This window comes from Zootoca vivipara, chromosome Z1 (assembly GCF_965207765.1).
Source record: "Zootoca vivipara chromosome Z1, rZooViv2.hap1.1, whole genome shotgun sequence".
Lineage (NCBI taxonomy): Eukaryota > Metazoa > Chordata > Lepidosauria > Squamata > Lacertidae > Zootoca > Zootoca vivipara.
In genome coordinates, this window is record NC_142583.1 from 5702027 (window position 1) to 5723590 (window position 21564).

Sequence of the window (21564 nt, forward strand, 5' to 3'; positions counted from 1 at the left end):
TTAGCCTGGAGAAGAGAAGGTTAAGGGGTGATATGATAGCCATGCTGAAATATATGAAAGGATGTCATATGGAGGAGGGAGAAAGATTGTTTTCTGCTGCTCCAGAGAAGCGGACACGGAGCAATGGATTCAAACTTCAAGAAAGAAGATTCCACCTAAACATTAGGAAGAACTTCCTGACAGTAAGAGCTGTTCGGCAGTGGAATTTGCTACCAAGGAGTGTGGTGGAGTCTCCTTCTTTGGAGGTCTTTAAGCAGAGGCTTGACAGCCATATTTCAAGAATGCTTTGATGGTGTTTCCTGCTTGGCAGGGGGTTGGACTGGATGGCCCTTGTGGTCTCTTCCAACTCTATGATTCTAGGGCATTGTGGGAATCCATAACAGCGTCTGTGCCGTCACTAGCCATGGTGGCCGCCTGCCTGCCGGCTTTCTCCTATTTCTTAGGCTCAGCACTGACCCTGGTAAGGCTCAGGAGGGAGCAGAATGGGACAAAACTAGAATTTGCTCGCTCGACCACCCGCTGCCTCTTTTGTTGCCCCCCCCCCGGCCTGCAACGGGCATCGGTCACCAGGTCAGCTTGTTGGTGCAGTGGGCAGCCGAGCACTAGCAGAGAGGAAGGGATGAGTGAATCTGTGAATCCTGATCAGTTTTCCTGCTGCCCTAAATTCAGTTCTGCACATTTCCATGCATAATTGAAGACTGAAATGGTTAAATCATATAGTGTTCTTGGAAGGGAAACTGCTGGGTGGGAAGAGAACAAGGCCGTATGTTGCACGAGAGAAAGGGAGTGAGCAAGCTATGTCACAGGTAAAGAAGCATTTAGGAGACCTCAGGAGATGGAGGGTGCCACAAACCCCGTTGCAGAAGCTTCAGAGAGAACTGCAGGTGTGGCACTTCTGCATCGCTGATGGTGTAAAATAAGGCAGCAGTCAAGGGGACTAATTGCGCAGGACGAAAGGTGTAAACTGCTCATTGGTCGGTGCCGCTGAAATGATGCTTTACGACGGTGCTGAACTAAGGCAGGGAGACCTCGGCAAGCTCCCCTTCACGCTGGGCGCCACCCTGGGAGAGATTTTTGCAGAGAGGATTTCATACAGGATCATCTTTGCTGTCGCTCTGCTTCCTTTGAGCGAGGCTTCAACTGGCAGCGCTGTGACTCTACAGAGCGCAGCCTCGCTAAAGACCTCGAGGGTCTTGGGAAGCAGCACAAGCCAGATGTTAAGGGGGAGGGGAAAATGCCCACCCTCCCCTTCAAGGGGGGTGGGGAAAGGAGGAGGAGAGCTGAAGGCAGACAAATCAAAAGCTTCTCCGACCCAAACCATGACAGGGGCGGAGTGGGGGTTCCATCATCTGTGGCTAAGACAAGCCGGGTCTTGGCAAGGTTCTCCCAGAGCTCTATTAATAGCCTCCCGCAACCGCCCTGGGAGCACAGAAGGCAGATGGGCCTGGCTAGCCTTTGCTACAGCAGCCTTTGTGGGCCCAGCCAAGGCAAAACAAAGGCATTTCTGTCTCTCCCCGCTGCCTCCGTGTGGGGGAAGGGCCTCACAGCTGAGCAGACGTTCTGTGTGTAGAAGGTCCCAGGTTCGCCTGCCCCCCCCCCCGCCTGGAATACTGGGCAGCAGCTGCCGGTCAGTGCAGACAATACTGAGCTAGACAGATTCATTGTCTGACTACATGAAGGCAGCTTCCTAGGCTCAGTTTCTTTTACAAGCCCCCTCCCTTTCTCCCCCCCCCCAGCAATAAAACACTGTGGGGCGTCCCAGTTTAGTGGATAATGTAACCACAGCAGTTTCCTCCCTCTTGGGGAGGAAAAGTCTAATCAAGCTCTTTCACTGAACAGAACGACTCCCTCCCCTCCTATGACCTGTGCTTAACAAAATTGGTGGAATAAGCACGTCTCTCTCGAGGGCATGAAGTAGAAAGCAGTTTATAGGTGAAGACAGTAAAGTGCTCAGTGTGAGCCCAGCTCTTCCCCCTACCAGAGAACCTAAAACCCCAACCATTATAGCAAAGACCCTCCCCATACAATCAGACTCTCGAAAGCCCCCCCTCTTGATTCCATGCTTTGCATCTCCTGAGAGGGGCATGTGGCTGCCCTGAGCTTGATTCCTGTACATTAAATTGCTTAGAAGAGCCTCCGCTTACACTTAACGCTGCTCAACAAAATTACAATTTGCAGTATATAAATTAATTACACTATACAAGCAATGGCTGTTTAAATAACCTCACACTTCACAAAGAATGCTCCCTTCTCCCTCCCTCCGTGTGTGTGTGTGTGTGTGTGTGTGTGTTCAAAGCCCAAACCCAATTCCACGCCAACAGCCACCGCGAATCTTCAATGCATAAACTGTGTCCAGGCAAGAGGACCGCCTGTCGTTCGTGGGGGTCGAGGGGCTGAATCCATTGGGCACTGTCCAGGGAACTACTGCAAGGTACAGGCTGCAGAAGAGAAAACACAAAAGAAGCTGACTAGCATCAAAATGAATTCACATCTTTGTTTGAAAACGAAAATCCCTACTTTCAAGTCAGACGCAGCAATCTCAGGGGACGGTTCTTTAGCTCGAGGGCCACAGTCCATTCTGAGCAACCTTTTACAAGTTACAGGGAACCAGGCAGAGGGCCTTTTCGGTAGTGGCACCCAACCTGTAGAACGCCCTCCCACCAGATGTCAAAGAGCAAAACAACTACCAGACTTTTAGAGGACATCTGAAGGCAGCCATGTTTAGGGAGGCTTTTAATGTTTAAGAAATTATTGTATTTTAAAATTTCTGTTGGAAGCCGCCCAGAGTGGCTGGGGAAACCCAGCCAGATGGGCAGGGTATAAAAAATAAATTATTAATTATTATTATTTTACAGGCTGCATGTCAGTGGTGGGCGGAGCCAGGGGAAAAGCAGGCCCAACAGTTAATGCAAATTTCCCCAGAGAAGGAAGGGGCTCTGAGTTCGGGGGCACATTCTAGCCAGGTGCAAAGCAGGGCCAGGGAGGCTGTGGCTTGGGAGAGTCCCCGAGGGCCAGACGGGGAGGCTTGGAGGGCCACATCCAACTCCTGGGCGTGAGGCTCCCTACTGTTGCTCAAGAAGTGGGCAGTATAATTTGAGGCAATATTTTAACTATTATTTTATAATCATTAGTTTAATAAGTGATAAATGATTATTTCAAGAACTGCTCTGTATGTGGAAAGCTGCTCTGCTCAGGGCCAAATGGATCTCCTTGACATACTTGCACTCCTGCAAGAAGGAGGTTTTTCCCCCTCCTCCTTCCTTTGTTCCCTCCTTGAAACACACCACATTTGGGGGAACCTGGCTGCAACTCACAGAAGGTGGGAATACTGGGGGAGGAATGGGTACGGGCTGACTCTCACCATGAGCAGATGTGTCATTACACAACAATATTTTAAAGCAGGCTTCCCTTGCAAGTCTGTATTAGCTACCTACTACTACCACCCCGGCCAAGAAAGCAATGGACTGTAGTGAAGACCCACTGAAATCAATGGTCCTAAGGTAGCCCTGCTCATTAACTTCCGTGAGTTCACTCTGAGTAGGACTGGCACTGAATACTGCCCGCGGTGACCAACCAAAAACAAATACACGGGGAAGGCTACTGTAGAGGAAGGGGAAAGTAGCAATGGCAGAGGTGGAAGGGACACCAAGGGTCATCTAGTCCAACCCCCTTGCGATGCAGGATGCAAATGCCTTGATGCGATAAACTGTTGTGCCTTGTCGGATTAAGGAGTGAACCAGAGAAGTGAGCCTGGTGTGTGTGTGTGTGTGTGTGTGTGTGTGTGTGTGAAACTGACATGCAGCCACTTGGCGAGGGGACACAACTAAGCCCAGGAAGCCCATCCACAAGCTCAGGCTGGGACTCTGGCCAGATGCAGTTGCTGCCGCCTGCCGGGACCCCCATCTACCTCATTTGACTTCTCCCAGGCTTAGGGGCTTACGGCAAGCAAAGATGAAGGATTAAAACGATAAACCCATCCCCATCATCATCATCATAAAACGCACCCTCTGAGCCTCTGGGGAGATTTCCGTGTCAAATGTGAGGCTGAGTGTTTCTGGCCCCACCCCCAAACTAAAATAAAATTTGCTTTAATAAAAATAATAAAAAAGTAAATCCCCACGACTGCTGCTTGCCTAGCATGGTGGCTGCTCCTGGGAAAAGCATTTCCCCTCTCCTCCTCTCCACCCCCTTCAAAGGATTGTCTCTCTGGGTCCTGGACACCAGCCTGCCTCCCCACCCCCCACCCCGCTGCCCTGGGCAAAGCAGAGTGAGGCCTCCCCCACCCCATTCATTAAGCGTGCAAATGTAGGGGTGGAGAGAGACACGGGCCCCTGCTCCCAGGCTTTGTGATTTCCAGGCCATTTGGCAGGGAGAAGAAAAGGTCTCTTTGCCCCTTCCTCCCCTGGGGAAGTCGAATGCTCCTGAGGCCCGGCTGCGGGGAAAGAAAGTGTGGGGAGAGAGGACCAACAGGGCAGTTAATTCCAATTAACCGGCCAAGCTCAAAAGGGGGAGGGGGAGCAGCGACTTGCAGACCCCTCCCAAACTGGAAGGAGAAGCACACAAAGGTCTCCTGTCTCCCTGGGAAGGAGGAACTATGTGGCCACCTCCCCCACCCCCCACTCCAGAAACCTCACAGGCAGCCCTGCTGTGTCTGATTCCCCCCCCCCAAAATGAGGGTTTTGTTCCACTCCACATAGCACAGCAGATCACTGAAATGGGGGCTCTGCAATTCCTAGTTTTTTGTCTATATAGTAACACACATACACCCCCCCCCACAACCCAGATCCCACCCCACAACCCGCCCACCCTACTCTCCCTCTCCACACACCCAGCCCCCCTGCAATGGAACAATTAGTCCTGCTTACGGGGGGGGGGCAACCCTTGCTTTCACCTTACGAAGTCTGCAGACTCAACCCTCAACTGAGACTTAAGCAAAATAAAAGTATCGTTTGCACACCTGCACGAGGCACTTGACCCCATTCCCTTCCACTCAAAATAGCTCACATGTGCGCATGTGCAAACTGTTCACCGCACATGACCCGCAGCAGGGATGGGGAAACTTTATTTTACAAAACCGGCCTGCAGATTCGCTTGGGAGGGCAGGCGTTGGTGGTCGCAGGCACCAGGTGGCAGGCAGAGTCAGAACCCGAAAGTGGGGAGACTGGGCTGGGCTGCAGAGCTGCAACTCTGTGTCTCTCTGGGCTCCCCCAGATTACCTGCTCAGCATAGTAGGCCATTTGGGCGAAGGGCACACTGCCTCGCCACTCTCAGTCAGCCTACACCTGCCTCTTTTCTTACTTTCCAACTAGCCCAGGTACGTGGTTATGCCGGTCAGGCTCCTCCTTAGTCTCAGTGGCCTACTGTCCAGGATGTTTCACTTGTGATTCCTGCATGGTGGTGGTGGGGGGGGGGCTGGCTGGCTGGCTTCCAATGCTACAACTCTATGAGTGATGCCCCTTGTAGACTCAAAGCTAGAATTAGCCAGCTCCACCTCTCATGAACTGTGGCTCCGCCTGCCACAATTGCCTCCCTGCCTTTTGCCCAGCAACTCCCAGTGGGTGCCGGGCCTGTTCACTCCAGCATTTGCCCCGATTTGCTTGCACAAATATCCCAGGGAGGCGAGATGATGCCTGGCCTTTACTGAGCCTTCGTTCCAGCTTGCTTTTGGGAACAGCTATAGGAAAAATGAAAATTTGTCCTGCGTTAAAGAATGCAAGGAGAGCCCTGCAGCTGGATCTGGCCAGTGTCCCAGCATCCTGTTCTCACAGGGGTCAGCCAGATGCCTGTGGGAAGCCCACCAGCAGGATCTGAGCACATGGGCAACTTTCCTTTCCTGCAGTTTCCAACAATTAGGATTCTGAAGCGTTTCCTGCCTCTGGCCGTGGAGGTAAAAGGCAGCCGGCAGGAGGCAGAACAAAGCCGTCAAGGTTAGTAGCCATGGATGGTCACTTTCTCTTTTTAAAGTATAAATATCTGCTGAGAAATGCTTTGGGAGACCCTGAGGAATAGCTCAGTCGGTAGAGCACGAGACTCCTAATCCCAGGGTCAGGGGTTTGAGCCCCACATTGAGCGAACGATTCCTGCACTGCAGGGGGTTGGACTAGATGACCCTTGTGCTCCCTTCCAACTCTACCATTCTAGGATTCTATGAAGTGATCCACCAGGGATTGTTTAGCTGAGACTCCTGCATTGCAGGGTTGGACTAGATGCCCCTTGAAGGTCCCACAGTTCTATGAGTCTATGAATAAAGAACGCCAACAGAACCCAGCCAAGGCTTGGTAAGGAAAAGAACGGGCACTCACAGCTTCTCACAGAGTCCAGCATCCCCTCCTTGCCAATGGCTTCAGCTTCCCACTGCGACTCCTTCATCTGGAGGAAAAGGAGAAGGAAGAGAGGGAGAGGAGGTAGGGAGGTGGGTCATCTCCTCTGAGGGCGCAAGAGGAGCCTGGCTGGATCAGAGCAAGAGCCCATCTAATGTGGGATGGAACACTGGGGCAGACAAGTCACAACAGTTCCTAGAGTGTCCACTAAGAGGAACTCACCTGAAGGGACACCTGACTAAGTTCAGTTCCTGTTCCTCCAGATATGCAGATGAGATGGATTAGCTGGCAGACAAAAGCCCCTAGCCAGCAGCCATTCTCTCTCTTAGCCTTTTTTCCTTCAACGGGAACACATCTCCAGAGAATCTCCAGTTAGGATGGTTCTCCCTCTTGGCCTGCTGCCAAGAGAGAGACCAGATGGAGCCTCACTTTACTAAGTAGTCTCCAGATGTATATATTTGTAACTTTTCTACGTAAGCCTGCCTTTCTGAGATTATGCTGTTAACTCAGGATGTCATGTGAGTAAACTCTATCTTATTTTAATACTATTGTGTCGTGTATTTCTTTTAAGAGGGACAAAGGGGATTTGCCAGGAAGTATAATATTGAAGTATAATATTGTTGCAGAGGTTCTAACAAACCTAACGCTCACGCTTTGCTGCGCACAAAAGGGGAATGTCACTCTGCTGATATTGGAAGCTTGCTAACACAAGCTTGGATAGGATCTATCTAATAATATATCCTAACCCACATCCCTAACATTCCCACATCTAAGACCAGGATCATGTTTCCATCGGGGCCTCTGGGATGCCCATGAGGAGAACAGGAAGGCAACAGCCCTCCCCCACTGGAGTACCACACACACACACACACACAGAGAGAGAGAGAGAGAGAGAGAGAGAGAGAGAGAGAGAGAGAGAGAGAGAGAGAGAGAGAGAGAAAGCAACTAGCATTCAGAGGTAGATTCCTTACCCAAAAGTCCAAGGGGGGCCACTATTATGCCCCATGCAGCAGGGAATGAGCCAGGAAGCCGGCAAGATTTCATTTATTTAAAGTATTTCAAAAGGACCTGCATATTCTTGAAGAAGGATGTTAAGGCAACAGTGCTTTCCTGCCTCCTTCCAGAGCTCTCAGCCAATGGCCTGCTGTCTCTGAACATGCAAATGAATGGGCTCTGGAATTGTATCTCCGGAAGGGGGAAAGGTAGGGGGGCAGGTAGCCCTCTAGGGACACCCAACTCCCACCAGCCCTAGCTAACAAGGCGAGTGCCAGGGGTTGTAGGAGTCTGGCAGTGCCTGGAGGGCCCCACAGGCCCCCTCTCCGTGCACCAGGCCAAGAGGGGGCTTCCAAGGAGGCCCTTCTTCCAAAGGCAATGAGCCTTTCTGGGAAGTGAGCCCAGGGACCAAGCACACGGCAGGCAGGAACGGAGTCCCAAAGGCCACCTCACTCCCACAGCACGGATTCTGCAAAGGATGCTTCCGTTGAGATTCCAGCATTGCAGGATGGGCCTTCCAACTCTATGGCACTCAGCCAATCTTGAGAAAAGATTATCTTTGCTTTGAGGCTGGGTTTTTACAAATAATAATAATAAATAAAGCAATGTAGAAACAAACCACCCAAATCTATTTTTTCATGCCCTGCCCCAGCCAAGCCTCCTCTGCCAGCCCCGTGATGCCCAGGCATGCCCTCATTGCAGCCCACACAGAACACAAAGTGCCCCCCTGTACCTTGATCTGCTCTTTCAGGTATTCTGCTCGGCCCATCAGTGTCTGGATCTGCAAACAGTCATTCACTCAGTCAGATTAGGAGGAAAGGACAAGGAGCCCCAGTTCAAAGCAGGGTCATGCCAACACAGAGGCTGAGCAGGCCGGAGTCTTGTCAGCACCTGGATGGCAAACCATGTGGAAACCCTCCTGCCTGGCACCTCGAACCAGACAAATAACAATTCCCTGTTTCCAATGTCCACGCTGTGAGTGCCAATCATTTACGTAGCCAAACTGGCACAAGCTTCCCCAAGGCTTGCAGAGGTACAAAAGTGGGGCAAAAATGCCCTGACGGTGGGGAACCCCAAAAAAGCTCAACAGGGGGCTCAGAAGTGACAGGCTGCTGACTAAAGTTTGCAGGGGGTAGATTGGAGTGGCTAGAATCTTGGACCGGGAGTGTCCCACACTGCAACATTTTGCTGCTGGTCCACCACAGCTGAACCACGTCAGTTCTGCTGCCTGTGTCCTTTAGTGCCCCCTGATGGGCACCCTGGCTCCCCAAATGCACCCTATAGGGCTCCCCCGCCCCCTGCCCCTAAATAACAGCAGCAGCAGCAGCAGCAGCAAAGGGACCAAGCAGCTCCAGGGACCAGGTGGTTACAGACCTCAGCATGCAGCAACTCCCGTCTCCTTCCCGCAGGCTCAGCTGGAGGCAGGAAGGAAAGAAAACCATATACTAATATGATTCATGCTGTAACTGTGATGTTTGGCATATTTTCGTTAATGGTGTTTTATGGATTGTAGTTGCTTTGCTTTGCTTTGCTGGTGATTTGTTAAATCTTCAATATGACTTATGTTGTACATGGTAAGCTACTTTGGGATTTGACTGAATGGAAAGTGGCAGAGGAGTGCAATCGATCAATCAATCCTGGAAGGTGGAGGGGGGCAGAGATCTCTGGGAGAGGCCTTTCTCTCGCTGCCCGCCCCCCCCCCCGGCCCGGCACGCTTGGTGGGGACGTGGGAAAGGGCCTTCTTGGTGGTGGCTGCTCCCAAACAACGTTGGAGCTCCCTCCCTAGAGGAGCCAGACTGGCTCCCTCTTTGATGTCCTCCCGCCAGCAGGTGAAAATAGTTTTATTCCTGCAGGCTTTGGGGAATGGAATCCTTTTTTAAAGGAAAGGGTTTTTACTAGAGCAGGGTTGTTTTTGCTACCTGTATTACACCCCCCCACAAGCCCCCCCCTTACCAGCTAACATGAGCAGCAGCTCCCCCAGGCTCTGCTGGTAGAGATCAAGGGTTTCGCTGTCATCTTTGCCCTCCTCCTCCTGGAAGAGAGACACAGAGCAACTCCATCAGGGCTCAAAAAGGAGCAAACAGCCGTCTTCCCCCTAACGAACATAAGGCAAGAACATGAGAAGAGCCTGCTGGATCAGGTCAGTGGGGGCCCATCTATTCCAGCACCCTGCTCTCGCCATGGTTGGCCAGAGATCCGTGGGAAACGCGTGAGCAGGAATCATGCACAAGAGCAGCCCTCTCCCCTCCTGTGGGTTCCATCCACTGAGACTCAGAAGCATCACAATGCAATTTCAGACTCCCGCTTTCATTTCAGGACAGAGGTTGGGAGTCAAGGGCTCTCCCATGGGCAAATCAGCAACACTCTGTTCCCCCCTGGTGGCTGACCTTAGCAACAGCGGCCGATGCCACCTCCAGAGCAGCATAGAGGCGAGGCTTATCCCTGGACATCTCTGCAGAAAATAATAAATTAAATTAAAATGAGTGTGATCCAGCATAGGCGAGGCCAAGCGGTATCCAGATGCGGCAGAGCAAGGTGGTAGAGTCCTGTGAGGACAGAGTGGGCTGCAACACTTCGGGCTGCAAGCAAAGGAAAGGGCGGCACTTTCGAAACTTCTGCAAGTCACTACAGCCCCTCAAACACACCTGCCTGCAAGTAAAAAACCTAACAGGAAGAAGTTCCAGTCCAGGTGCCTGCCCACTGGTGTGGTCCTGGTTCACTATACTACTTCATATTTTTTTAAAAAATCTCTAAGTCAGACATCCCCAAACTTCGGCCCCCCAGATGTTTTGGACTACAATTCCCATCATCCCCGACCGCTGGTCCTGTTAGCTAGGGATCATGGGAGTTGTAGGCCAAAACATCTGGAGGGCCGCAGTTTGGGGATGCCTGCTCTAAGTAGTTTGCAACACAGCTAAGCCACAGGTTGCCTCAACTTGCCCATCCGTAAAATGAGACCAGCAGCCGTGCATCCTACAGGAAGGATGAGACCAGGGCTGGAAGTGCCTGACAAGTGAGAGTACAACAAGAGGAAGAAGAAGAAGAAGAGTTTGGATTTGATATCCCGCTTTATCACTACCCGAAGGAGTCTCAAAGCGGCTAACATTCTCCTTTCCCTTCCTCCCCCACAACAAACACTCTGTGAGGTGAGTGAGGCTGAGAGACTTCAGAGAAGCGTGACTAGCCCAAGGTCACCCAGCAGCTGCATGTGGAGGAGCGGAGACGCGAACCCGGTTCCCCAGATTACGAGTCTACCGCTCTTAACCACTACACCACACTGGCTTTGCTGGAGGTAAGCAAACAACTCAATGAGTACATGCAGTTAAGAGACTGGAAAGAGAAGGCTTCTTAGGTGTTCGAAACAGCAGCGAAATATGCTGGTTTTGCTTGGAAAGGAAATTGCTGATGACCGTCGCATGGGTGGGGGCTCTGCTACTACAGCATATATGTAAAGACAAAAGGCTCACAGACTGACTTTGGACAGCATTCCCTAGCAGCCCATAGAACTTTCAGAGAAGAGAGCACAGGAATGGGAGAACTACGCCCTCCCCAACTCCCATCAGCCTCGCCAGTATGAACAATGATCAGGGATTATGGGAGTTGGAATGTAGAAACATATCTGGAAGCCAGAGAGTCCTCTCCCTTGCCTTAGCCCAGGCATGTCAAACCTGCGGCCCTCCAGATGTTTTGGCCTACAACTCCCATGATCCCTAGCTAGCAGGACCAGTGGTTGGGGAAGATGGGAATTGTAGTCCAAAACATCTGGAGGGCCGCAGGTTTGACATGCCTGCCTTAGCCCCAATCACTGTAAGGAAGCCCAGCTACCTACTGCTGAATTCACTACTTATTTCCGCTTAACCTTGCCTCCATCTCATCCCCACAACTTTGGTTGTCTTCCCCACGCCAAATTTTAAACTGCAAGCTCCATGGGGGGGAAGGGACTTTGCTCTTTTTTTTTTTTACATGTGATGCACACGTGTGGCATTATCGTCACATGTACCAGGTGAGGGAACCTTTGGCCTTCCAGATGTTGTTGAGCTATAACTCTAACCATCCCTGGCCGTTGGCTGTGCCTGGCTGCAGCTGACAAGAGTTGCAGCTCAGCAAGATTTGCAGGGCCAAAGGTTCCCTGCACCTGATATCTACCGATAGCGACCTCAATTTTTTCACTGCCAGTTCTTATCAGCTGAAATGGAAGCAGCTGTGCCAAGGAGGGGGAACCAGCAGGCTGCTGGGAATCCTCAGATTCCTGCAGTAGCATTAAAAAAAAACCTTTGGGAAAAGGAAACCCCATTAACAACCCAGTGGGGCTGAATACGTTCAGTGGACATAAAATATTGACTTGGGATGGAGGAGAGAAAACTTGGCTGCAGGAGGAACAGAATGGAGGACAAGGCTGAGGACCGGGAACAGGAACACTCTGCAGTTCAACATTTTAGGAAGCTGCCTCCTTATGCAGAGTCTGACCATTGCTCCATCCAGTTCAGTATTACCTACTGACCAGCAGCAATGACTCTCCAGGATTTCAGGCACTGACTTGCCATTGAGCCAAAGGGCCTTTTGGTTTGACTCCTATTTCCTAACGAAAACATGTTGCAAAGTGCAGAGTGCTCTTGGCTGCTGTTCTCAAAAAGAAGACCACCCCCCTGTGCCCCACTCAGCCCTCTGCTCTGGAAATTACCTTTCAAGATGTCCCTGGCAGGGCAGCCCTGCTGAAGGAGGGCCTTGTTGTCGGAAGCAACCAGTGCTTTGAGCTGCTCCGCTCGGGAAATGTATTGGCTCACCTAAGCACAAGGAAACGACATGATACAGTCATGAAATGTCACTCTCAGAGGTGCAAGAGAAAAGCAGGGCCTTCTTGCTTGTGGCACCAGCCCTGCGGCTCCCAGCCACGAAGGCTATCTTCTACCTTCACTGCCCGAGGCAGCCTGCTCTTGGGGGCCAGTTGCTGGGAACCACAAGCAGGGAGAGGTGCTGCTGGGCTCAGATCCAGCGCTTCTGGCAGGCCACAGCAAGAAGAGGATTCTGGACTAGATGGGCCACTGGCCGGATCCAGCATAAGGGCTCTGCTTACGTTCTGGTGGTGTGACATCTCAGGAAGGCCTGCAAGCTTGGGCCTTGACATGGATTCCAAGGCATCAGACTAAATTCCGGCTCTTCTGAGCAGCCTTTGGGCTAAGTCGATCAAAGCGAGAACAAATCTCCGCCTGTCATGGGCTTCGCCTACCGTTGACCGCCCAGCCTTCTGCCCAATGAGCACCAGCTGCCACTGCTCTGCTCCCTCATTGGCTGAACCCTGACCATGACCTCATGCACCCACCAATATTTACAGTTCTGCCCAAGGGCGCCCCAATTCACAGCTTTCCCATTGGTTGAAAAGGAGGACCGTCAACTGACCTTGGATCGGATCGCCTCCTTCCTGCGGACATCGACCTCGTCTGAGGGTGACAAGACAGAGGCAGGTTAGGGAGAGGGGGAAAGTCCATGGAGTGAGCGAAGAAAATGGGAAACGATCCCAGTACAACTCCCCGTCTCCCATCGCCAGCTCTGAGCTCCATAGGGAGACGGAGGGACATCAACCAGCCTCTTACAAATACGGAACGGGAATTTTGCGGCCCCCATTAACGTTGATTGGCTGCTTCTGCCAATCAAAGCAGCTGAGTGGCACTTGTGGGGCAAGGCAGTTTTGCAAGGAGGGGAACAAAAAAGACTTCTGGGCCACTCACAGCGCAAGGCAGGGACAAAGTACTCCAGGGCCTTGCTGTAGAGGGAAAGGGCAGCAGCAGCGTCTCCTTCCTGGTCCTTCTTTATCGCTTCCATCACGAGAGACGACTGCAAAGGGAAGAGAAACAGGATGGATAAATAGCGGGAGAGGAGGAATGGAAGAGGGGAATTGGTTCAAGGACCATGGGCAGGCTCAGCTTGGGCTAAGCGGAGGATGGACAACCTTAGGCCTGGGGGCCATATGTGGCCCTCCAAACCTCTCCACTAGGCCCTCAGGGCCCTCCTCAGTCCACCCCGCCACCTGGCCCTGGCCCACACTCTCCCCATGCTTCTGCTTGACTGGAAAGCGTCCTTGGACTTGGAGCTGATGCCTCTTGCTTGCCTGGAGAGAGAGAGGTGTGTAAAATAACAGCTGAATTCAGGTGTGAGCCAAGGCTGAGGGTCACACCTGCTGCCTACCGCCAGCGTACAGCCCCTGGAAGGCTGCCCAGAAGGCAATGTGGCCCTTGGGGCTGACCAAAGGCCCCTTTCCTCTTGGGTAAGTATCTGGAGGAGGGAATTGTACAGCTGCATCCCTCTGTGTTCAGGAACTCTTGCCTCTGAGAACCAGCATTCTCAACAAGATCTTGACTGTTGTAATGCCCCCAAAGAGACACGGAGCAATGTTTGGGGTGATGGGGAAATTGACCCATTTCTATGCCCACATTCAGAAGATGGTTCCCCTCCACGTCGCCAAATGGCTGCCCTCATGCCTACAAAGGAGGGGGCAGCCCCCCACCTCACCAGCTCCAGTGCCGAGCTGGTAACCCAGACCCACATCCTGCAAACCCCCCACCCCACCCCGCAGGCTCTCTCTAGCCCTCTTCCCACTCACCGCTTTGCCCAGGCTCTCCAGGCCGGGCATGTGCTCCATGTCCACAAAGGGGTGGGCAAAGAACTCCTGGAAAGAGAGGCGCTGCTGGGGGTCCCTCTTCAGCAGGCGCTGTAGGAGGTCCCGGCACTCCAGCGAGATGCGGGGGCGGCTGGGGAGCTGTGGGGGGGGCAAGGCAGAAGGCTGAGACACAGGTAGAGCAGCTCCCAACCTCACCTCACCTCTGGGCACCGGCAGAGCTGAGCTGGAAACAGGATGGGGGAAGCAATCCCTTCATGTACGCTGGAGTGCCACGCCAAGGATTGTGGGCCCACTGGCCCACGGTGGTACTTGCATAGCCATGGGGCTCTCGAGAGAATAACATGTATTTTCAAAAGGAGAAAAGGAAGGTGCTTGCCCCAAGGAGCTTACAGTCTAATCCAGGGGTTCCTAAAGTGGGCTGTGGGGTTCCCTAGGGGCACCCTGGAAGTGTAAATGACTGTCAGATTTGCTGAATTAATTAAACTAAAGTGTTTTAATTGGATTTTTGATATATGTGCAATTAATGATTACTGTTTTGAATTTTCTTGTATTATTACGTTCCTTACTGGGTCATGGTAATGGCTATTCTGAATACTGCTTTTTATAGGGTAGGGTCGGGGCACTGGGGGTGTCTGTGGAACCAAGGGGGGGGAGGGAGAGGTCCCAAAAAGTCTGAGGACCAATTAGGGGCAGGGGGAGGCAGAATCCCCCACACTCTGCCTGACAGCAGTCCTACCCCCCCCCCCCTTTGCCCTGGGTCTGGATTGAACCGGGCCAAGCCATTGAATGACATTATTGAGATGATCAGACCAAGTTACATTCATCTTTGCCTGCAAATGGAACCCTACAGGTGTGACAAGTTGGACCAATCTTGGCAGGAAGTTGGGAGATCTGTGATGGGAATCTTCAAATCTATTTCAACAATACTTGGTGGCAGGTGGTGGTGGAGCTGGGGGTCAGGATGGCAGGGCAGGGAAAGGAACCTCCTTTCAGTCCCTCCCCAGGACTGCACAGATACCAACACCCCCAGGAGCCACAAGGTTACCTCGATGGCTTGGTTGCTGCGGATCTTCTCCTCCAGCTCAGTGAAGGACTTGGAGGCAAAAGGTGGCCGGCCAAACACAGCCTCTGAGAAGGGAAATAAGCCCCCGTCCCCTAATAAGACAGGGAGCCACATGTGTGTCACATGCTAGCCTGAATTACCACCACCCAGCCCCAATGCTCAGCAGTGCTCAACTGTCGCAAGAACCCAAGACAGCCTCCGATGGAGGAGAGAGAAAAAGGCCATTGTGGCAAGTAGCCATGGATACCAGTCTCAGCTTTATAGTTATTGGCACCAGCATCCATAAAAATGGAAGCATTGGGGGCCAGTGAAGGCAGGAAGGGGCATAGTCAGAAACTGGGCAGGGAGGCGGATGTAGGATTAGGCAAGAGCAACCGCAGAGCAGGCAATCCCCAGGCAGAACTAGACGCTTGCTTCTCTCCCTTTTAAAAATGAGCTAAGTTTCTAGCCCTCAATGCTGGCAAAGAGGGGGGAGAACCCTGATACAGGCAGGCCTTTGTATACTCAGGACTTCAAAAGAACAATTGAAATTCCAGCCCATCGGAGATCACAGCTACACACAGCACTTTCTGCCATTTTATTCCCATTGCACCTTATCCAGAACATAAGAATATGCGATGTGTGTGTGTGTGTGTGTGTGTGTGTGTGTTTAGTATAGGTATTTCAATCTCCTTCGTTGGAGGTTTCAGAGGTCGGATGGCCATCCGCCAGGGATTCTCTAGCTGCGATTCCTGCCCTGCATGGGGTTGGCCTAGATGACCCTGGGGGCCCTTCCAGCTCCCCAATCCTGTGATTCTATTATTCAACCCTCCCCATTCATTTTGCGCAGCCTCTCAGCTTCAGCATGGACTTTAGCCAGTGCCTGGGAAGTCAAGGCAGAGCCCCAACCTCCCCTCAAAACCGAAAGATGGACTTACCATAGAGAATCACCCCCACGGACCACAAATCCACGCGGGCGTCGTATTGCCGTCTGCACACCATTTCGGGGGCCATGTAAAGTGGAGAACCCCTCAGCACGTGCTTCTCATCTCTTGGGGACATGTGCTGGGCAAATCCAAAATCTGGCATGGGGGGGTGGGGTAGGGGGAAGGCGACCCAGAAAAATTGTCATCGGGCATGACATTGTAACCTTGCATTTATCAACTGGCCCGTTATCCACAGGCAACCAGAAATCCCACACTGGGGATTGAGCAGGCTGGTGAAAGAAAGTGGATCTCCCTAAGATTTTCTGCTGGCTGCGGAGTGAGGAAAGCTAGCCCTACTCAGGCCTATTGTACGTTACAGTTACAGTGGAACCTCGGTTTATGAACAGCTCGGTTTACGAATTTTCAGTTTACGAACGCTGCGGACCCATCTGGAACGGATTAATCCACTTTCCATTACTTTCAATGGGAAAGTTCGCTTCAGTTTATGAACGCTTCAGTTTAAGTACTCCGTGGACCATCTGGAACAGATTAATCCACTTTCCATTACTTTCAATGGGAAAGTTTATGAAACGCTTCAGTTTATGAACAGACTTCTGGAACCAATTGTGTTCATAAACCGAGGTACCACTGTATCAGTGACTGTATTGCTATAGTTTTCTACTTTGTTGCATTTGGTATTTTTAATTTCTTATCATTATCTATTATGATTTATCCTAACTATTTCTATACATTAAAAATATCTCCAAAAGGTGTACAGAAATAGCTGAAGCAGGCAAGGGGAACCTCTGACCCTCTGTGTGGCTATAACACTAGCCATTGGGATTGACTGATTGAAATAAAAGATTGGCACATGAACGAGAAAAATAATGTGGGGGGAGAGGAGCACCTGAGCCTGGTGGCCTGAAAGCACAAAAGAAGCCCCCCCCCCCGAGCCTGGTGGGCAAGCCCTACCCCACACCAACCTGCCAGTTTCAAGTGAGGCTTATCCAAGGAGCTCAGCAGGATGTTCTGAGGCTTCAGATCCAAATGGGAAATATTCTTGTCATGGAGGAACTTTAAGGCACAGGCTGTTGGGACAAATAGGAGAGAGCACATGTTGCAGGTGGCAGGGGACTGTCAAGGCATCCCTCTCCAGCCAACAGTCTCCTTCCCCCCAAAAACAGACTCCTCTGCCTCCAAGATTTCCTTTCCTTTCTCTGGTACCCGCCATGGCACAGAGATAGGGGAGAAAATGCAACTCCCTTTCACACATCTCGAGCCAAGATGTAAAGGGAAACACAGCGATCCTTTGAAATTCCACACTTCTCTGCATTTTGCAACATGGTTCTCCAGCCAAATAAAGTTTGCAGGCACAGTTTGAGCCGCACCCACAAATGGATGTTTTCTCTTTGCAAATGGTTTTGCCGTTCTGCAGATGAAATAGCTTTGTTTGTCAGCACAGTTTGAATCCAAACCCCACGGCTGAGATTTTTTAAAGTGGAGATGCCAGGAATTAACCCTGGGACTTCCTGCACACAAACGTGAACTTCGGCTCCCACCGTCCCTGGCCCTTGGCCGTGCTTGCTGGGGCATCATGGGAGTTGGAGTCCAACAGCAGCAGGAGGGCCAAAGCTTCTCCCATCGCTGCCCTGCATGGTTCTACCTATGAGCTCCATGCCCCGCTTCTTTTCCTTTCCCCTCCAACTCCTTACCCAGTTGTTGTAGGAAAATGCGAGCCACCTTCTCCGGCAGGATCCTCCGTGCATGGATAAAGCGAGACAGGTCACCCCCCGCACAAAATTCCATGATCAGGTAGATGTAGTCCTTGTCCCACTAAAAGGCAGGCAGGTGCTATCAGGCTTCTAGAAAGACAAACCCTGTCCTATCTCCATCAAGTTCATTTCTCTGTTTGCAAGTTCCTAGTCCTTATGAATGCAAACACAAATGTGGAAGCAGCTGGGTGATGCCATTGAGTGCAATCCTATGCACAGGAACCTGGGAATATGCCCTATTGAAAACTCTGGAATTTGCTTTTGAGTAAGCATGAATAGAATTGCACTGTCAATCTCAAGAGTCAGCAAAGTGGGTGTCTCAAACCAGTATTAACACATAAATGGCTTTAATTGTGCAGATCATCTATCACCCTTACTACGTGTCTCCTCTACTACAATCCTCAGGAAGGAGGCGACACAAAGCAAGCATTCTTGTGCCTCATGGAACTCCCCCACCAGGAGACATTCAGTTTACCCCCATAGTAGACACATGCAAACAAAGGGCAGAGGCATTTTTATTTTCCAGGTGTGAAGGTCATAATTGGAATTGACTTTTGGAGGTGGTATTAAAGGTAATAACTTTTGCTAAGTTAGCTTCACTGGTGCAATTTGCACTCTGCATTTGAAGCAATATCCTACCACTTTAAACAGCTGTGGTTTCCCTCTCTCTCCCCCACTGCAATCCTGGGAACTGTCGTTTAAGGGGCGCTAAGTTTAAGGGGCGCTAAGTGTTGTTACGAGACCCCTATTCCTCTCTTGGAGCTACAATTCCAAGAGGTCGGTTGTTAAACCACGCTAAGGACTGCCTTCCGTTTCGGCCTTTAAGCACCTGCTGAAATCTTTGCTGTTCTGCCAGGCTCATGCATGAAATTCATAATACACCTTTCCATAATAGTTAGCTGACAGTCTCCAATTTCATATTTTTAATGTGTCTTTCTTATATAGTGAGATTATTGTAAACTACTTTGATATTGTTTTCTGTATGATATAGTGGCACATAAATCTCAGCAACATCCAGAGCACCAAAGGTTCCCCACCTTATCGGATGAGTCACACATCCGAGGAATAAAAACTCCCCCGTTTTCCAGCTGGAGGCTCCAGAGTCTTCCTGGCTGACACCCCAGCCCAGCCGGGCTCCCCTCCCCACCTGAAAGTCCTTCAGCTCCACAATGTGCGGGTGGCGGATGGTCTTGAGGATCTCGATTTCCGTCAAGAGGTTCTCCACAGACGCCTTGTTCAAGCTCTTCTTGCTGACGCACTTGATGGCCACAACCTCCCGGACGTCCTTCTAGCCAGGAAAAGAACACACAACACCACGCAAACGAATGTCAGCAACACAAGCACCTTCAAGTCCTGACGGTGGAAATCTCAGGGAAGGTCTTGCGAGGTCCAGGGAAGTTGCTATGGAGATGGGCATTCCTTCAGATCAGGAGAGGGAATGTCTTTTCCACACCAGGGTCCGCCTTCCCTTCTGATGGGCAAGGCCAGAGGCCAAAGTGGGCAGAGCAACAAACACAGCTTTGTGCGACAGGGCAGTTTCTACACTCCCTTGATCAGGCACCCCCAAAGTGCAGCCCTCCAGATGTTTGGGCCTACAACTCCCATGATCCCTAGCTAAGAGGACCAGTGGTCAGGGATGATGGGAACTGTAGTCCAAAACATCTGGAGGACCGAAGTTTGGGGATGCCTGCCCTCGATCTCCATCATCCAAGGGAGCAAGAGGTACAAGGACGCACACTCCAAGCAGATGAAAACATTCAAGGAGGATGCAAAGGAGGGTCAATGAGGGCTGGAGGCTGGAGGAAGCCCTTAAGGCTACTGAGGCCTGAAGGGCCACATCTGGCCTCTGGCCAGAGTGAGACACCTGGGACCCAAACCATGCAGGGCAGCGATGGGAGAAGCTTTGGCCCTCCTGCTGCTGTTGGACTCCAACTCCCATGATGCCCCAGCAAGCACGGCCAAGGGCCAGGGACGGTGGGAGCCGAAGTTCAGCAACATCCTGAGCGCCAAGGGTTCTCCCGACCCCTGACTTAGGGTGTCTTCTTTTAGTGTTACGCCCACAGCCCTCACACACCCAGCATCACCCACCCTGCGTCCTGCCTCCAACAGCGGACAGCCAAACTGCTTCCGGGAAAGTCCTCTCCCTGCCGCGGCTGCCTCCGAACCCGGAGGATTCACCGAGCCTCCGCCATGGCTGCTGGCAGCAGGCGCTGGCAGGTAGGCTGCTCCCGGGCGTGGAGGCTCCGCACCGCGGCCTCTGGGCCAGGCAGGATTCCCTGCCTCGTGCATTTGCGCCCCGCAACCCCGGACCTCGCGCCCACCCGCAACCGAGGCCCTCCCCCCTACCTTCCTGTAGGCTTTGAAGACAGTGGCGTAGGTGCCGCTGCCCAGCCTCTCGGTCAGGATGAAGTCCTCCAGCTGCGGCGGCGCCCAGCCGGCCATCCCGGCGACCACCCCATGCGGCCCCCGGAGGCTGGCGAGCGGAACCCGGCCCTCTCTGGGACCCCGCGGGGGCGCCTGGCTTCCCGGTCGGCGGAGTCCGGAACGGCCGCGCGGGAGGCGGAGCAGCGCCGGCAGAAGCCCGCCTTCGGGCGCCCCCTCGCGGCGACCCGCGGGAGAGCCGCGGCGCGGTGCAGCGCTCGCGGGAACTCCGCCTCCGCGGTCGCGCGTCTGCTTTAGGGGCGGGGAAGAGGAGAAGCGACCCCTGGATCGTCCCCCTAATTCGCATCTGGTCGACGAAGGAAAGAAGCATCAGCAGAAGCTGAGCAGCTCTGGCTCAAATAAGCCTCGCTGCGAAATGCTGAACCCCCCCTTTTGTAAAAAATGGAAGAGGACTGGACGCAAGCTCAACACAACGCGCGCGATGGCAAGAAAGTCCGTCTCCCTCGATCTCGACGCGGCTTTCAGGCTCCCGTCCGCTGCTGTGATCGGTTGTCTTTGGTACTAAACTTTTTTAAGAGTGGCTCTTGATCGGTGTTTTTTAGCATGTCCCTGTGGGTAACCGTATTCAACACGTTTTAAAATAAATGTTGAAAAGTGCTGGACTTCTGAGAAGTTGTCTGAAGGACAAGCAGAAAGGTGGTTGTTGCAATAAAATTGCATTGGCCAAAACCTGCTTCAGCCTTTGAAATTCCAAAATATTAACAGTGCATTAGCTTTGCATGTGCATTTCCAAGCAACTTACAATAATCACAGAACAAAAATTTGATTTGGAAAGTAGTACTTTTGTAATGCTGAAAGCAAGGAAGACTTAACGCACCACCACCAACCCCCCCCCCTTTGGGGACATCCAGCCCTCGCTCTCTGCAAAAGGCTCAATTGCGTAACTAACGTGTTGCATTAAATACAGTAAATACTTCAAAATAAAAAATCCTCTTCCATCTACCGTGTTGTTTGGGCCACATCCAGTCCCTGGACCATCCACTCACTGCTGGCCAGCAGGAACTTCAGGCAGAAAGCTGCTGGGGCTGAGCTATGGCCATTCCCTGTATTCTCACTTGCTCTCAGGGTGCCCAGCTGCTGTTGAGTAATGCATGGAACTGCTGGTCAGCTGAAGTGCTCGACCAGGGTCCTCTCCCTACCCTTGACCAGTGCGCCAGGCTGACTGGGGCTGATGGGAACTGTGGTCCCTTCCAGATGTTGAAAGGCTCCTTGGCTAGACCTGAGTTAAACATAACTTGAGGTCATTGGTGCGTCTAGCCCCGTATTGTTTAATCTGACAAGTGCCAGCCCCTACAGCAGACATGTGCAACCTGTGGCCCTTGCCCCTAAAAGAGAGAAATAAATAAATTGGGGCTGGCTGGGGGTCCAACATCTGGATACCCACTGGCTGCCGACCCTTTGGCTTAAATGGCAGAGACATGGATTTTCAAAAGCAGTCTGATCCACAAGCATG

General features: G+C 52.0%; 1 protein-coding gene across 5 annotated transcripts; it reads right to left on the bottom strand.

Moving 5' to 3' along the window:
• Positions 1–1910: 1910 nt before the first annotated feature.
• On the bottom strand, positions 1911–20412 carry ULK3 (unc-51 like kinase 3). Of its 5 annotated transcripts, none has more exons than XM_035113471.3 (16): positions 20016–20412; positions 18707–18957; positions 17610–17730; positions 16881–16985; positions 15910–16053; positions 14975–15057; positions 13912–14067; positions 13040–13145; positions 12711–12751; positions 11995–12097; positions 9701–9765; positions 9267–9345; positions 8688–8728; positions 8047–8094; positions 6303–6369; positions 1911–2438 (listed from the first exon to the last, which is right to left on the bottom strand). In XM_035113471.3, exons 1-16 carry the CDS (start codon positions 20395–20397, stop codon positions 2422–2424), a joined length of 1809 nt encoding a protein of 602 aa, XP_034969362.3. In that variant the 5' UTR covers positions 20398–20412; the 3' UTR covers positions 1911–2421. The 5 variants fall into 5 exon arrangements, with proteins under 5 accessions (XP_034969362.3, XP_034969365.2, XP_034969364.2 ...); XM_035113474.3 differs by having other exon boundaries at positions 18817–18957; positions 20016–20262; XM_035113473.3 differs by having other exon boundaries at positions 17610–17759; positions 18817–18957; positions 20016–20262.
• Between the last annotated feature and the right edge of the window lie 1152 nt (positions 20413–21564).

What these genes read in the sequence shown, in the direction of transcription:
- ULK3 (XM_035113471.3), bottom strand. Translation starts at nt 20,397, where the DNA reads ATGCGAATTAGGGGGACGATCCAGGGGTCGCTTCTCCTCTTCCCCGCC. An exon ending in CGTGGGGGTGATTCTCTATG is followed by an intron (nt 15,058 to 15,909) that starts GTAAGTCCATCT and finishes TTCCCTTCTCAG; the next exon opens with AGGCTGTGTTTGGCCGGCCA. An exon ending in GCAGCAACCAAGCCATCGAG is followed by an intron (nt 14,068 to 14,974) that starts GTAACCTTGTGG and finishes CCCCCCCCACAG; the next exon opens with CTCCCCAGCCGCCCCCGCAT.